At 29.9% G+C, this 18,288-nt stretch overlaps 1 protein-coding gene and 1 pseudogene across 2 annotated transcripts; both read right to left on the bottom strand.

Annotated features, from left to right (window-relative positions):
- Positions 1–624: 624 nt before the first annotated feature.
- On the bottom strand, positions 625–8,755 carry LOC133783568 (wall-associated receptor kinase-like 1). Of its 2 annotated transcripts, none has more exons than XM_062223222.1 (6): positions 8,635–8,755; positions 4,070–5,025; positions 3,150–3,263; positions 1,426–2,631; positions 1,053–1,088; positions 625–872 (listed from the first exon to the last, which is right to left on the bottom strand). In XM_062223222.1, the coding sequence occupies exons 2-4, from the start codon at positions 4,998–5,000 to the stop codon at positions 1,427–1,429; spliced, it is 2,250 nt and encodes a 749-aa protein (XP_062079206.1). In that variant the 5' UTR covers positions 5,001–5,025; positions 8,635–8,755; the 3' UTR covers positions 625–872; positions 1,053–1,088; position 1,426. The 2 variants fall into 2 exon arrangements, with proteins under 2 accessions (XP_062079206.1, XP_062079207.1); XM_062223223.1 differs by lacking the exon at positions 8,635–8,755 and adding an exon at positions 5,542–5,593.
- LOC133786238 (wall-associated receptor kinase-like 1) lies at positions 8,315–12,319 on the bottom strand (annotated as a pseudogene).
- Positions 12,320–18,288: the final 5,969 nt, after the last annotated feature.

Below are 18,288 nucleotides of genomic sequence, written 5' to 3'. Positions count from 1 at the left end.
GATCCAACCACACGTCTATACTCAGTAGGATCATCAATGGGATCGCCGTCATGTTGAGACTAGGACTTGCTGACTGAGCCAGAAGTTTGAGCTGCTTTGGAGTCAAGCATATCAGTGTGGGTGAGAAGATCATGGATGTACTTTTGTTGACACAAATGCAGTTGGCCAGAACTGTAGGAAACTTCAATGCCTAAGAAGTAACGAAGTTGCCCAAGGTCTGGAAGAGTAAACTTGTTATGAAGCATTCGAATGAAATTATCAACAGTGTGGAATCACTGCCAGTTATGATAATATCATCTACTAAACCAGAATGTAAATGAGAGCGGTGGAAGAATGAAGCACAAACATGTATTGTGATTATGTCTTTGTTTCAATCTACAAAGTTTCATCTTCGTCATTGGTTATGTCTTTCATCTTTCGGTTGTAGAAATGGTTTATTTTCTTTGGTTTTTGTCTTCTTCATCTTTGATATATTTTGTATGAATAAAATTGTAGTGATTATACAGGAATGTTTTAATAGGGTAACCAGTTTCTGTCTCAATTATATAAGTGGAACTTGTTCTGCTCTTCAATCAACTACTACAACAGTCAGTCAGAGGTATAATAAAGTCTTCATCCAAAATCTCGTACCGGCATAATAAAGTCTACAATATACATAATATTCAACATAAAGATTACAAGTCTAAATTATCTAAAATCTCACACTTATACAAGTCTACAAGTCTAAAATATTCAAAGTCTCGTACATGTATAATAAAGTCCATATATAAAATGTTCAAAACAAAGTCTCATGAAATAAAAAGTTGATAACTCCACACAATAAAGTCCAACTCATCAGAACCAACTTCAATCCAAAAGCAATATATATATTTCTGCAAAATGACAACAATATCAGCCAAAGTTGATAACTCCATACAATAAAGTCCATTTTGAACTAATTACTGTATTAATTTATGCATACACTATAAACTCTAAAATACAAAACTATAACATATAATTTACTCTATATATATATATTTATAAGAGAAATGAGAATGAGAGAGAGACTGTACCACAGTGGGGTGCGTGAGAATAATGTGAGCTGAGAGCTGCACGAAACAAAGAAATGAGAGGCTGTGAGGCTTCGGCCAAATACTTTTAAATTTTTTTATTTGTCTAATTAAACTTATAATAATAAACTTAAGCATTCCCAACACTAGATCGTCCCCAAGTAGAAACCAATTGGCTTTATAATCAATTAAACAGTACATATATATACACATTCAAATTACTTTATTAATTAGTCACCTCTAGATATGCTACTGCAATAACCTATAAAGTATTCCAAATTATAATTGAGGAGTCAAATATATATTATTGTTTTTTTTTTTAACTATCCAAATTTGAAAAACAAAATATAAGTGAAGAGTATTACAAAAAAGATACCTTAAAATAATTGTAATTCTTGATGCAATGAGGAGCTAGTAGCATTACTATCAAAAGTTGATAACGTGGAAGCATTCCAAGAGTAGTCTATAAATTCAGGTTGTGCATATGCCAACTCTTCGTAATTATGTTGACTGCCCTTTGAATCTTTATTATCAACGACTTGTATCCTTTCTAGCTCCTTTGCTACTTCTTTCATGGTAGGTCGATTCCTTCCGCTCAAATGTAAGCATCTCTGTGCAAGATCAGCAACAACTATGATCTCTTCTTTTGACGCTTCTTTGAGAACTTGACCATCAAGAATGTCAAACAGACTACTGCTATTTTCCTCCATTGTCATTATAAAATATGTCGCCAAACTTCTTCCTTCCTCTGATCTTGCTGCAGATATTGCTTTTTGTCCAGTCAAGAGCTCAACAAGAATCACTCCAAAACTATAAACATCACTCTTATCTGTAAATTGGCTTGTTTGAAAATATTCTGGATCTAGATAACCAAATGTGCCATAAACTACAGTGGTCAAGTGTGTTTGCTCTAAGGAAATAGTTCTTGATGTACCAAAGTCTGCAACTTTAGCTCTCAATTTTTCATCAAGGAGTATGTTTGTAGACTTAACATCTCGATGATAAATTGGAAAAGAAGCTGCTGAGTGTAAGTATGAGAGAGCTCCCGCAATCTCAGTTGCAATTCGTAATCGCATGCTCCATGTAAAAGGAAACTCTGCATTTTTGTTATGAATATACTCAGAAAGGGTTCCGTTTGGGACGAATTCATAAACTAGAAGTGGAACATCTGTCTCCAAACAACATCCCAATAGCTTGACAACATTTCTATGATTGATTTGCGTAAGAATAACAACTTCATTAATGAATTCAGAGAGTTTGGCTTCATCAATTATTTTAGACTTTTTTATCGCAACAATCTTTCCATCTTCCAACATTCCTTTGTACACAGTGCCTTGACCTCCTTGTCCAAGAACTCTGTCTATACTAAAGTTATTTGTTACCTTCTCTAACTCTTTTGCATCGAACACCTTGGTTTGCTCGACATTGTTTTCACTTGAGTGTATTTGCTGTTCCAACAAAAGGCCACCATTTCGTTTGAAAAATATTTTCTTCTGTTTAATTTCTTTTCTTTTCTTTATGAATTTGTATAGTCTCCATGTACCAAAAACAAGTACTAAGACTCCAAGAGCACTCCCAACTCCTGTTTGACAATTTATGAATAAATAAACACAAATATATGTCATTTTTTAATCAAAGCATTAACAATTAGTTTGTAATATTAAATTGGCGTAAATAAAATAAAACTTTATATTACTTTTATTTCTCTTCAAAACTTTAATTTTCAAATATAAATTTTATGATAAATAAACAGAATTATCACAATAACTTATTTTTTTTAAGGTATTATGAAAATTGATCTTTTGTATTTTTTTTATTTAATCTTCATTTATATCAACAAGTTTACTCTATGAGATGACCCACATACACACATTGCTTTGTAGAGTGAAGTGAAATTTCTATTGTGTCACTTAAAAAAGGGATGCAAATGTCTCTATTTTATTGTAGTAATGCTCGAGTAAAAAAGTGGCAAAATTCCAATTATTCCAATTTCAAAACTTTATAGTAACCGTGCGTGCATTATAAAATATTATTTTATGATGAATTGATAAGCAGGCATACATACCAAATTTTAAATATGCATTGTATATAAAACCATACCTATAAGGATAAATTTGCTCTTGTAACTACAACGATAGCCCCCAATAGTGTTGACGCAAGTACTGCCTCCATGACATGGATTCGGGATTTTCTCATCATTGCATTCATTAATATCTGACAATTAATTTGTATTATTTTTCTTGTTAATATATATTTGAAATAAATATTACTATTTTTTATGTATTTATTATGATATATATATATATATGTATATCTTTGTATTTCCATGAGTTTACATTACATAATACATATTTGTACGTTTTTGTGTAATAAGGACGTGCATATACTTTCATAAAATTCAATATCTAAAATTAATAATTAAATAATATATTGTCAAAATAATAATAAATTAAATATTCTATAGACATACAATATCCTTTATCCAACTAAAGCAATTTATTTATTTATTTAGTCCTTTAGTTATGTATAAATAAAAAATGATCATGTATTTCTATTTCTAATAATTTATTATTTTATTATATTTGTTCATAATATTTATAAATAGAAATTGAAACATAATTTTCATATTATAACAAATAGTATAAAATTTAATATTAAAATTCATTATAAAAAATTATAGTTTTACATATTTTTATTATATTTAGCAAATAATGTAAGTAATTACATCAAATAATCTTATTCATGACATTTATCGTGTTAAAAAATATATGCTCTTTAATTAAGTTTATATCTCTTTTGTATTCAAGTGTTTTACATAAATATAAATAATTAAAGTATATTTTCTCCACATTTATTAGAACATCTTTAAAATTAAAGAGTAAACAAGTTATTTAATTTTAGAATTAAAGAGAATGGAGCATATGCAAAGCAAAACATAAATTAAAAAAAAACTAATTATTTACATAACTAACAAAAACATCCAAGAACATATATAATATTAGTGGTGGATTGAGGATTACCTTGACACCCGCCCTGAATGTATGCACTCCCTCGAAATCCATTACTGCAGCGACAGCGGTATATCCGATTTAGAGAGGAATTTAAAGTAATAACATCATAGCCATCGCAGTCGAAGCTACTAGATCTAGATGTGGTTGGCAAAACATGTGTTTTAAATATGTCAAAATACGTAACATTAAGGGACCAACTTAGGAGGGCGGGAACATAATAAGGATCATGGGATGTTTTGTATTTATCAATTTCATAAGGATCAATCAGGAATGCATATTTGCAATATTCATTATCACGATTTGTTGCAAGAGTCGTACTAGAATCATTATCCATGGAGATTTTGTAGCTGCCACCACTACCCATAGAGAAAGAAGTACGACAACATTTAACGCCATCGTCGCAATTACTAAAATCAATACTATTGGATGATGATGATGATGACGAGCATGTGGAGTTGCTGCTACTGCACCCATCCTGGACGAGCCTGTTACCTGTCCTTGTTTCGTACTTGGCAAAAGCACCACAACTTACTGCGATGAATTCATTGGAAGATGAATAGGAAAATGGGGTTCCTGTTAAATTTGCTGATTTTTTGCTTGTCTTATTTGCACAGTTGAAGAAACTGATGGGGCTTCTCACCTGAACCCATTCGGATGGTCTATTGTCGTTGTCGTCATCATGTAACGAAATGTTAAGTACCTGTAGTTGAATGTGTTTGAGGAAAGGCGTAGTAGAGTTGCGGCATGAGATTTCGTACCATTTGTCAAAATAACAATTGGACGATCCAATTCCGAATGGGAATGGGATAATTATGTTTCCGCACTTTTCTGGACAGCCAGGTTTGACAAATATAGCTAGTACTGTTGACGATGTTGTCATTAATAACCATCCAGTTATGATAACAAACAAGTAGTAGTTCAGCATAGTAGTCACTACCATTTTCTTCTTTGCCGTAGTCTCGTATCTAAAAAATAAAAACAGTAAGAAATTTATCTAATAAAAGGTGATGTCTTATTTTTTTTTAAACAGTCGAGATATGCATGCAATATTGTTTTTTTTTTTCATTCTTACACTATTAAAGTTATGGCAATATGATATGCCAGATATAAAATATTTGCATCATGTCGAAATTAATAGAATGATACCATTAAATTTTATATATTATTCTACTTTTCCCAGGAATATACTACTTAAATAAACTATATATATATATATTGAGAAGACGTACTGTAGATAACAAGAAAAAGAAAACAATGAATTAATAAAAGAGGATATTTTGTGATACGTACCACAGAGAGAGAGATGAGCAAGTTGGAAATTTTATTTGTGTGAATAAAGAATTTATGTGACATTAGTGAGAATATATAATATTCCAAAGATATGTGAATATGTGCGCATGAAATTTATCTATTCTATATATAGATAACAAGAAAAAGAAAACACAATGAATTAATAAAAGAGGATATGTTGTGATACGTACTAGCTAGCTACAAGGGAGTCTTTGTGATATTTCCACCAGAGACAGAGACAGAGAGAGATGACAAAGTTGGAAATGTTATTTGTGTGAATTAGGAATTTATGAGACATTAGTGAGAATATATAATATTCCAAAGATTCAATTTTTGTTTTTTTTTTTAAAAAAAGTAAAAAGTAAAAGAAGAAGAAGACATCCTATCAGTGTGTACATGTTTTTTTCCACAAGTGAAAAGTCTTTGCTGAAGGAACCAGTCCAGAAAACTCGAGGAAACATCCATAGCTGAAATGACTTTACTGAACTAAACATCTAAGCATGCAATTTTTTTTTATATAATACTTAAGGTTGATTTGAGTTCATTTTAGCCTTGTGTGGCCCATGTAGCGATATAGGTCACTACTAATTACAACACAAAAAGATTCGTTTTTTGACTTTATTTTTTTTCTAAATTATCTTTTGAAAAATTGAATTGTATATTTATAAAAGTTCATCTCTTTAATATGCTTTGAACATATGAAAAGGAAGAGAGCACCAAAAAGAATCAAATTAGGTGGGGATTTGATTAATTTTGTTTAAATTTTAGTTTTTAAAATGTTCAATAATTTTTTCCACAAAAACACTGTATGCAATTCTTAGCTCTCAGCTCAGTTGCTTCGACAATGTGGTGGGTGACAATTGTCGTTTCTATTGTTGTTATTTAATTTTAGAATTAAAAAGAATAATGGAGCATATGCAAAGCAAAACATAAAATATATAGATGAATAGAGGTAAACGACGTTGTCTCTACGACAACATATATAGATGAATATTTGCGCATGAAATTTATCTATTCTACTTTTCCCAGGAATATACTACTAAATAAACTATGACAATTTTTTATTTTGAGGGTCTTCACATGTTTCCCATATTTTTCCACATGTTTCCCATATTTTTCTAATAAAAGCAAGCAATCAAGTAGGTACAAGACAATTATTATAATAAAAGTGATGTTCATATGAGATAAAAGCAATATAATAACTAGAAAAGAAACTAATAAAGTGCCTAAAGTCTACACCGACCACGTAAAACTAAATGCCTACAATAATCACATGTTATGTTCATGTTATTTTATAATTTTGGTTACTTTAGCATAATAATGAATCAACTAAAAAATTATTATAATAAAAGCAATATTCTTATAAGATAAATGCAATATAATTTATGTATTGACTACAACATAAACAAATAATGAGCATTGACTAATAATACTAGGAATTGGGTTAGTCTTGTCATGTTTCACTTTTTCTTCCACTAGCAATTAAATAGTCCTTGTATTTTCATGTCTCCACTGCCAATTTTTCTTTTCACACTTCTGTTCACATACCATTAATTATTCTATCCTTTCGAATATATTAATCCAACTTGCATAATCCCACTACACCTCTAACACACACACGCGCCTAACTTGCATAACCTCACCACACCATCATATATTCCAACTAATCCACTATTCACACACACCTCCATGTGCCAGATATAAAATAAATAGAGAGGTAAACAACGTTGTCTCAACCACACACATATATATATAGATGAATATTTGCGCATGAAATTTATCTATTCTATATATCGATAACAAGAAAAAGAAAACACAATGAATTAATAAAAGAGGATATGTTGTGATACGTACTAGCTAGCTAGAAGAGAGTCTTTGTGATATTTCCACCAGAGACAGAGAGAGATGACAAAGTTGGAAATGTTATATTTGTGTGAATGAGGAATTTATGTGACATTAGTCAGAATATATAATATTCCAAAAAATATATAATATATCCGTACTATCAGTATGTGCATGTTTTTTTCCGCAGAAAAAAATAAAATAAAATAAAAAGGGGGAAGAAAGAAAATGGAGGAGAAAAAACTAATAAAGAAAAGATAAAATTTTGTTTGGAAAGTAAAATTAATTGAGTTGTTTCGATTATCATATTACTTATATCGTTGATAATAAAATTTTATAAAACCTTCATATCTTCATCCAAATTAATCTCGTACCGGCATAATAAAGTCTAAAATATACATAATCCGACCACAAGTCTAAATTATCTAAAATCTCACACTTATAAAAGTCTACAAGTCTAAAATATTCAAAGTCTCGTACATATATAATAAAGTCCATATAAAATGTTCATAACAAAGTCTCATGAAATAAAAAGTCGATAACTCCATACAATAAAGTCCAACTCATCAGAGCCAACTTCAATCCAAAAGCAATATATATATTTCTGAAAAATGACAATAATATCACACTACAAAAAACCTTAGTTTTAGTCACAACAAATTTTGTGACTAAAAACAAAAAAATTGTGACTAAGGAAAAATTATTATACTTATGTCATCACTAAAAAATCCGTGGCGAAAAGTATTAGTCACAAAGATCACAATTTGTTGTCACTAAATGTATTTTTAGTCACAACAAATTTTATCACTAAAAATAATAGGTTGTGACTAAAGCTACATTAGTGACAACTTGTGATTAAGTATGACTTTTTAGTCACAAGTAATATTTTGTTGTTACTAAAAGTGACATTTAGTCACACAAAATATATGTTGTGACTAAAAAGTTGTCACTAAAGGTTACATTTATTTGTAGTGTCAGCCAAACACAGTCCATTTTGAACTAATTACTGTGTTTAATTTATGCATACACTATAAACTCTAAAATACAAAACTATGACATATAATTTACTGTATATATATATATTTATAAGAGAAATGAGAATGAGAGATGAGAGCTGCACGAAACAAAGAAATGAGAGGCTTTGGTCAAATATGTTTAAATTCTTATATTTGTCCAATTAAATTTAATTATAATAATAAACTTAAGCATTCCCAACACTAAATCTTCCCCAAGTATTTTTTTTGTCACAATAGATAACAATTGGCTTTATAATCAATGTGGGAATAAATTAAAATGGATACTAATTAAACAATACATATAAACTACAATAACCTATAAAGTATTCCAAATTATAATTCAACAGTCAAATATATATTATTGTTTTTATAACTATCTAAATTTGAAAAAGAAAATATAGGTGAAAAGTATTACAAAAAGGATACCTTATAATAATGGTAATTCTTGATGCAACGAGGAGCTAGAAGCATTACTATAAAAAGTTGATGACGTGGAAGCATTCCAAGAGTAGTCTATAACTTCAGGTTGTGCATACGCTAACTCTTCGTAATTATGTTGACTACCCTTTGAATCTTTATTATCAATGACTTGTATCCTTTCTAGCTCCTTTGCTACTTCTTTCATGGTAGGTCGATTCCTTCCGCTCAAATGTAAGCATCTCTGTGCAAGATCAGCAACAACTATGATCTCTTCTTTTGGTGCTTCTTTGAGAACTTGACTATCAAGAATGTTGAACAGACTACTGCTATTTTCCTCCATTGTCATTATAAAATATGTCGCCAAACTTATTCCTTCCTCTGATCTTGTTGCAGATATTGCTTTTTGTCCAGTCAAGAGCTCAACAAGAATCACTCCAAAACTATAAACATCACTCTTATCTTGAAATTGGCTTGTTTGAAAATATTCTGGATCTAGATAACCAAATGTGCCATAAACTACAGTAGTCAAGTGTGTTTGCTCTAAGGAAATAGTTCTTGATGTACCAAAGTCTGCAACTTTAGCTCTCAATTTTTCATCAAGGAGTATGTTTGTAGACTTAACATCCCGATGATAAATTGGAAAAGAAGCTGCTGAATGTAAGTATGAAAGAGCTCCTGCAACTTCAGTTGCAATTTGTAATCACATGCTCCATGTAAAAGGAAACTCTGCATTTCTCTCATGAATATTCTCAGAAAGTGTTCCGTTTGGGATAAATTCATAAACTAGAAGTGGAACATCTGTCTCCAAACAACATCCCAAGAGCTTGACAACATTTCTATGATTGATTTGCGTAAGAATAACAACCTCATTAATGAATTCAGAGAGTTTGGCTTCATCAATTATTTTAGACTTCTTTATCAGAACAATCTTTCCGTCTTCCAACATTCCTTTGTACACAGTGCCTTGACCTCCTTGTCCAAGAACTCTGTCTATACTAAAAATTTTTGTTGCCTTCTCTAACTCTTTTGCATCGAACAACTTGGTTTGCTCGACATTGTTTTCACTCGAGTGTATTTGCTGTTCCAACAAAAGGCCACCATTTCGTTTGAAAAATATTTTCTTCTATTTAATTTCTTTTCTTTTCTTTATGAATTTGTATAGTCTCCATGTACCAAAAACAAGTACTAAGGCTCCAAGAGCACTCCCAACTCCTGTTTAACAAGTTATGAATGAATAAACACAAATATATGGCATTTTTTTAATCAAAGCATTAACAATTAGTTTGTAATATTAAATTGGCGTAAATTAAATAAAACTTTATATTGCTTTTATTTCTCTTCAAAACTTTAGTTTGTTAATATAAATTTTATATGATAAATAAACAGAATTATCACATTAACTTATTTTTTTAAGGTATTATGAAAATTGATTCTCTGTATTTTATTTCTTTAATCTTCATTCATATCAACAAGTTTACATGAACACATTGCTTTGTAGAGTGGCGTGAAATTTCTGTTGTGTCACTTAAAAAAGGGATGAAAATGTCTCTATTTTATTGTAGTAATGTTCAAGTAAAAAAGTGGCAAAATTCCAATTATTCCAAAACTTTATAGTTAATTTTTAACAGTATTTCCCTTATTTAAAATAAATTTATAATTTATAAAAAAAAAATGTATTTGTATTATTTAAATTTTACAAATAAATATTAAAATTTTGTTCTAATATATATTATTATATCCAATATTATTATTATTTATTTTTACTTTTGTTGGAATGAATAAATTCCTTGATGTACCACTATTGGTAATGAATTTTCCCTATTTTTACAAATTAGTTCATTAACCGTGCATGCATTATAAAATATTATTTTATGATGAATTGATAAGCAGGCATATATTATGCATTGTATATAAAACCATATACCTATAAAGATAAATTTGCGCTTATAACTACAACGATATCCCCCGATTGTGTTGACGCAAGTACTGTCTCCATGACATGGATTCGGGATTTTCTCATCATTGCATTCATTAATATCTGACAATTAATTTGTATTATTTTTCTGGTTAATATATATTTGAAAGAAATATTACTATTTTTTATGTATTTATTATGATATATATATATATATGTACGTTTTTGTGTAATAAGTACGTGCATATACTTTCATAAAATTCAATATCTAAAATCAATAATTACATAATATATTGTCAAAATAATAATAAATTAAATATTCTATAGACATATAATATCCTTTATCCAACTAAAGCAATTTATTTATTCATTTAGTCCTTTAGTTATGTATAAATAAAAAAAAATGATCATGAATTTAGAAATTGAAATATATTTGAAAAATGAAAATTTTAAAATATTATATTTTTATAATAAATATATTAAAATTATTTTTAAAATTATTAATTAATAACTATAAATATAGACATTGATCATTCTATAATAACAGTTACACCCCAATATATATATATATATATATACGAATTAATTTAAAAAATATTAGTGGTGGATTGAGGATTACCTTGACACCCGTCCTGAACGTGCGCACTCCCTCGAAATCCATATCTGCAGCGACAACTGTATATCCTATCTAGAGAGGAATTTAAAGTACCATTCCTATCTAGAGAGGAATTTAAAGTACCATTATAGCTGCTGCAGTAGAAGTTGCTAGATCTGGATCTGGTTGGGATAACATGTGTTTTAAATATGTCCAAATACGTAACATTAAGGGACCAAGTTAGTAGGACAGGAACATAATAATCCAGATGATGGGATGTTTTGTATTTATCAATTTCATTAGGATCTATCAGGAATGCATATTTGCAGTATTCGTTATCACGAGTCGTACTAGAATCATTATCCATAGAGATTTTGAAGCTGTCACCTGTACCCGTAGAGAAAAAAGAACGACAACATTTAACGCCATCGCAATTACTAAAATCAATATTATTACTGCTATTGGATGGTGATGATGATGAGCATGTGGAACTGCTGCTACTGCACCCTTTTTGGTAGACCTCCTTACCATTCCTCATTTCGTACTTGGCAACAAGACCACAACTTACTGCAACGAAGTCATTGTCATAAGCATAGTAGAAAGGGCTTCCTGTTAAATTTGCTGATTTTTTGCTTGTCTTATTTGCACAGTTGAAGAAACTGATGGGGCTTCTCACCTGAACCCATTCGGATAGTCTCTCATAATTATCAATTATAGAAAAGTTAAGTACCTGTAGTTGAGTTTGTTCGAGGAAAGGCGTAGTAGAGTTGAGGCAGGAGATTTCGAACCATTTGTTAAGAAAACAATTGGACGATCCAATTCCGAATGGGAATGGAATAGTTATGTTTCCGCACTTTTCTGGACAACCAGGTTTGACAAATACAGCTAGTACTGTTGACGATCCAGTTATGATAACAAACAAGTAGTAGTTCAGCATAGTAGTCACTACCATTTTCTTCTTTCTTCTTTATTAATGATCACTTTGACGTAGTCTCCTATCTAAAAAATAAAAACAGCAAGAAATTTCTCTAATAAAAGTGATGTGTTATTTTTTTTTAAACATTCGAGATATGCATGAAATATTGGTTTTTTTTTTTTTCATTCTTACACTATTAAAGTTATGGCAATGTGATATGCCAGATATAAAATATTTGCATCATGTCGAAATTAATAGAATGATACCATTAAATTTTATATATTATTCTACTTTTCCCAGGAGTATACTACTTAAATAAACTATATATATTGAGAAGACGTACTGTAGATAACAAGAAAAAGAAAACAATGAATTAATAAAAGAGGATATTTTGTGATACGTACCCCAGAGAGAGAGAGATGAGCAAGTTGGAAATTTTGTTTGTGTGAATAAGGAATTTATGTGACACTAGTGAGAATATATATATAATATTCCAAAGATATGTGAAATTCAATTTTTCTTTTTTTTTCTTTTTTTTTAAGACATCCTATCAGTATGTGCATGTTCTTTTCAGCAGAAAAAAATAAAAATAAAAAAGAAATAAGCATATATAGAAAACTCGAGGAAACATTCACAGCTAAAAAGTCTTTACTGAACCAAACATTCATGCATTAGAAGACATGGCCTACCCCTTTAATTTGAGATGTGGATTGCAAAGAAGACTCGAGCAATAATCAACAGCTTAAAAGTCTTTGAATGCAATAATTATTAGAGGACTTTTTTGTTTAGTCATAAATGTATATTGTTATACGTCTAAGTCCACAATTATATACGTCTAACTCTAGAGTACTCTTATTCTAAGCACCAAAAATAATAAAATAAATCATATTTGAGATACCAATCAAGGTTTTACTTTTCAAACTTTAGATACCATCACACTCGAATGCTATACTACATGCATTCTTCACTATATCATAAATATTCCATGCTACATATGCTATATATACATTACCAATGACTTGTATCCCAATAGCTTGACAACATTTCTATGATTGATTTGCATAAGAGTAACAACCTCATTAATGAATTCAAAGAGTTTGGCTTCATCAATTATTTTAGACTTTTTTATCGTAACAATCTTTCCGTCTTCCAACATTCCAACATTCCGTGCCTTGGCCTCCTTGTCCAAGAACTCTATCTATACTAAAATTATTTGAATATTATATAATTACTATTTGATTTATTAATTGAATTCATATAATATTAAATATGGGAAGTTATATATTTATATAAAACAAATTTGAAAAGTGGCTTAATTGGTAGGATTGTGTTTGTATAATTATGCTTAATGAAATGGTATGTATTGTATGTAATTTTGTAAATAATATATGTGATATTATTATAGTAAATTTTTTACTTTTGTTGTATATGACTAAAAAAAGTCCAAACTCAATCAATATATGTTTTTGTTGGTTACGGTTCTTTTAAAAGTTTTAAATGTAATTTTTTTTCCTTTATTGGGATAGTATTTTTTTTTCACCTTTTTGATATGCATGAAAATGAAATATAAATCTTTTCGAAAAAGAAATATAAAAAAAAAGTCATTAAATAAAAAAGAAAACAATTTTTTTTAACATAAATGGTGATTATTTACTTACTCATATCACTAGAACCTATTGTTATGAGTAAAACGGTATATATTGTTATATTATTTTATATAATATAATGTTAGATTAAATAATATGATAAAATGTAATTTGTCACACAAATATGATTTGTCACACCTTGTAACATAATATTGAGAATTACAAATTAGACATATGTGTGTGTCCAAGTGTAACATATTTGGAGTTACAAAATCAGTTACAAATTTGTAATTCCCAAATATTACCCAAAAATGTGTAGATTGAGAGTTAAAGATTTTGTTTGAATTTCACAAAGCCATAAGGTGATATGGTTGTTGAAGATATGATTCTAACTCTCATTATGTGTTGGAGGTTACAAAATTAAGTGGGAAATAGTTCGAGACGTTTTGGAAAAAGTGGAAAATTTGGGAGGCTGAAATAGCACGCTGGCCGCGGCCACTGGCATCCCAAACTACAGCCTAAGAGTCAGGGACTAGCGGTCGCGGTCGTGAATGTCAATGGTCGCAGCCAGGTGTGCTGACAGCCAAATCCCAATTTCTGTTTTCCAATTTTGAATGGTTTTAACATCCCAAGTAACTCCCAAATCTTCATTTTAATTTCATAAACATCTAATTAAACATTGGTAACAATCAATGGGGTTGGTGGAATTTGAAATTCAAAAGATGTCTCAAAACTCTATAAATAGGAGCATAATGCTCACTTGCATGACACACTATTTTCTATCCACAAAGGACTTGGCTGGAAAATACACAAAAATGTTTGATAATTCGAGAGAGCTATTTCTAAACTTCAGAGTCCCTTAGTGCTTAGAGAATAGAGGGATATAAGCTTTTGGACACTTTGGTGATCCCCACCAATATATACTTTGGTTGTGTGAGTGTTAGAATGTTCTTGTTATTTTTACTTTATTTTCTATTAACTATTGTTCTTATTTCTTTCTTCATGTTCTTCTTTGTTCTTTATATTTACATGTACTATTTTTCTTTGAGTTTGTAATCTTCTTCTACATCCCTTCTATTTATTTGTATTTTTAACAATTGAGTTGTAAATTTATTTTAATCAAACTTGTATATTGTATATAGTGTCCCAGAATTTTACTTAGCTAGATAGTAGTAGTAGTAGTAGTAGTAGTAGCAGTAGTAGTAGCTGTAGAATTTTAGTTTTCTAGATATTGGTCAAAGCCGAGATTTAGTTAGAAACTCGTAGAAATAGTTATGGATTTTATAAGTTTAACCTATGGTTTAAAAATATTAATTTTATCATAAGATTTGATTAATGAATATGATCCTAAGAATATTATTTATTATAACCTAAGGTTTAGATAGAATAATTAAGAGCGTGACACTTGTCACAAGCATGTTTATTAAGGATTTAAGTATTTTTGATGAATAATTTAATTAAAAGAAAGATCTAGAAGATCTAGAACCTTCCAATTATCTGTTAGGATCATGTTTTACACAATCAAAGTAGTTTTTAATCAATTTCAAATTGTCCTGAAAAGTGCAAAAACGTGTTTAAAATATTGATACGGAAACACGTCGACTTCGCACGAACGAAACCACCACTACTACAAAAAAGACTTTTTAGGACTAGCATTGCGAGTCCTAAAAAAGTTTTTAGGACTAGCAACGAATCGGGTTGAGTGCCTTTAAGTAATTTTTTAGGACAAGCAATGCAAGTCCTAAAAGATCACGTTGAGTGTCTTTAAATTAAGATTTTAGGACTCGCTTTGCATGCCCTTAAAAGTAATTTTTTTTTAAAAAAAAAATGCAACTACAATTTTCATTTTGATTAAAACAAAATATATCCCTTTGAGAGTCCTAAATAAACAACGAGAAATTAATATACATATATACACACATATAAAGATAATATAGTTATAAATAAGAGCACCGATAACATAATAAGGAGTTCTTAGTTTCATAATAAGAAATGTTTAAGTAGAAAGTTTTCATCCAAAACGAGGATAACAAACAAGCAGATAATTTAAAAGGAATAAAATGGTCGCCTAGACATACTGCATTGAGAATGTGAGAGAAATAGAAGGACCAAACCTAAACTGAAATTTTCAATTAAATTTACAACTTTTCTGCAAAGAAACAACACAAGTTGTTTTAGAGGTGTTCATATTGAGGCAGCGCCTCCATATTGATGTGTTTCCATTTCGGTTTTTATGTATAAACTGAAGTATAAAGTCTATTTTCTACTTCGGTTTATATATAAAAACCGAGGTGGAATGTCTATTTTTTTTTTTAAAAGTCCACCAAATTTTGATAAAATTGAAATTAAATTTGAATTATATATATAATTTGTAGAACATGTATCTACAATGAAAATTTATTTCTCATTATAAATAGAAATTTGTAACAGAATAACTGGATAGCAACTTTTTGCAAGTGGGTGGGCATGCCTCAATTGTACAAGTGGAACTTGTTCTGCTCTTCGGTCAACTACAACAGTCAGAGGTATAATAAAGTCTTCATCCAAAATCTAGTGCCGGCATAATAAAGTCTACAATATACATAATATTCAACATAAAGATTACAGGTCTAAATTATCTAAAATCTCACACTTATAAAAGTCTACAAGTCTAAAATATTCAAAGTCTCGTACATGTATAATAAAGTCCATATATAAAATGAATTCAAATGTTGATAACTCCATACAATAAAGTCCAACTCATCAAAACCAACTTCCAAAGGCAATATATTTCTGCAAAATGACAACAATATCACCCCCAAACAAAATCCATTGTTGAACCAAGGATAAATAAGAGACTCTCCAAAATATTATTTTGGATGATAAACCTGAAATGCTCATAAGAAAAATTAATATTACACAAACTTGCTGACAACTTCAGTTCTTTAATTAACATATTATTTTTATTATTATTATTATGTGTAATAAAACGAATTAACATACGTTACACAAACTTGACAACTTCAGTTGCTTAACAGAGCATCACAATTCATCATGTTGAAACAAAAATATGAAAACAAGAATCTATTCCATAAAATAAACAACAATATATATAAACATTAATGAAATAACTATTGTTCATTGAAAACAATTCATCAAATGGTTTTCTATATTCTCATTTTTTTTAAACAAAAAATATACAACAATATCAAAATGTCCCAAGTCTGTGTAATACATAATGAATATGATTTCTTAGAAATTGTATTACTTACAATTCTCAGAACACAGAGAAAAACAAATTATAAGATCCAACCAATGCATAATTGATAAAAGTTCAATTTTAGAATCTAAAAATTACAAAATATAAACATTGAAATTTTTTAATAAAAAATAATAATAAAATTCCTTTGCAACACCCAACTACTAACTGAGAAATAAAGACGAAAAAGAGAGGAAAATGAACAAACAAATCAATTTGATGATAGATACATATTATTAACATATATATAGGTGAGTTTTCCCTTTCAGAAGCTTTAATTGTCACTATATATATCTTCTTCCTTCTGAAAAATACGACAATAATGTTGATGTTGTGCTAAAAATCATTCTTATTGTTGAATAATAATAAATTCACCTAAAAATAGTTGTACGTTGTCAATCAAGGACCAATAGTTGTAGTATATAATATAAGCTAGCTAATAATTAATTTCTAATTTATAATTATTACTAACGACCAACTAATTCCCTCATTTCTAATCTTATCTCTTATCTAATACCAACCAAACACAAGGCAACGCAATTAGATGATGTAGTCAAAAATTAATAAATATATTATCCTATATCAGAGAATACTATAATTAGAGTCAATGTATTTGAAAAATCTGTCAAGAAACCTCCTACCTCGAGAAACTTGAAGTTTGGCTCTAAAGTGAAATAGATGCCCTCTTGAGTCAATAAAGAACGAATAACAAGAGAAAACCTCTCTGCAGCACAGATGACACTAATTTTAACAAGGGCATTATAGAAATAGGAACTATGTAGCAATTGAAAATGAAATGTAACTTACGGGAGTCCCTTCTAACAGCGCTTCAAACGACGAAGGCGGCGACTGTGGGTGATGTTTCGTCTGGTTCGGTGTTTCTCGACGTGGGTGATGCTTCCACTGGTTCGGTGTTTCTCGGCGTGGGTGATGTTTCGTCTGGTTAGAGAGAGCATACGGAGAAGAGAGAATGAGAGAGGCGAGGAAGAGGGGATGCGATGAAATTTTAAACTGCTCAAGAGCATTAGCGGCGGGTCTCGCCACTATTATTAGTTCCCATGGCTAATATTATTACTAGCGGCGGGTAGTCCACGACTAATAATAGTAATTACCCGCCGCTAATAATATAAGCGGCGGGTAGTCCGCGACTAATAATAGTAATTACCCGCCGCTAATATTATTAGCGGCGCGTAGTCCGCGGCTAATAATAGTAATTACCCGCCACTAATAGTAATTAAAAAATTCTCAGGCTTTTTTATTACGTCTATTGGCGGCGGACTATACGCCGCTAATAATCGTATGTCCGCCGCTAATAGATATAAAATAGATATTTTATATTTTTTAAAATACTCAAATATTATTAGCGGCGGACACCCTTGTTCGCCGCTAATAGTCTATCCAATAGCAGCG

Source organism: Humulus lupulus, chromosome 6 (genome assembly GCF_963169125.1).
Source record: "Humulus lupulus chromosome 6, drHumLupu1.1, whole genome shotgun sequence".
Classification (NCBI taxonomy): domain Eukaryota; kingdom Viridiplantae; phylum Streptophyta; class Magnoliopsida; order Rosales; family Cannabaceae; genus Humulus; species Humulus lupulus.
This window is presented reverse-complemented; position numbering and strand designations above follow the sequence as displayed.

Bases quoted from the DNA above. Each gene is read 5' to 3' on its own strand.
- LOC133783568 (XM_062223222.1), bottom strand. From the start codon at position 5,000: ATGGTAGTGACTACTATGCTGAACTACTACTTGTTTGTTATCATAACT. The intron at 3,264-4,069 runs GTAATCCTCAAT...ATTAATTGTCAG, and splicing joins CATTCAGGGCGGGTGTCAAG to ATATTAATGAATGCAATGAT. The intron at 2,632-3,149 runs GTATGGTTTTAT...ATTGTCAAACAG, and splicing joins GAGCAAATTTATCCTTATAG to GAGTTGGGAGTGCTCTTGGA.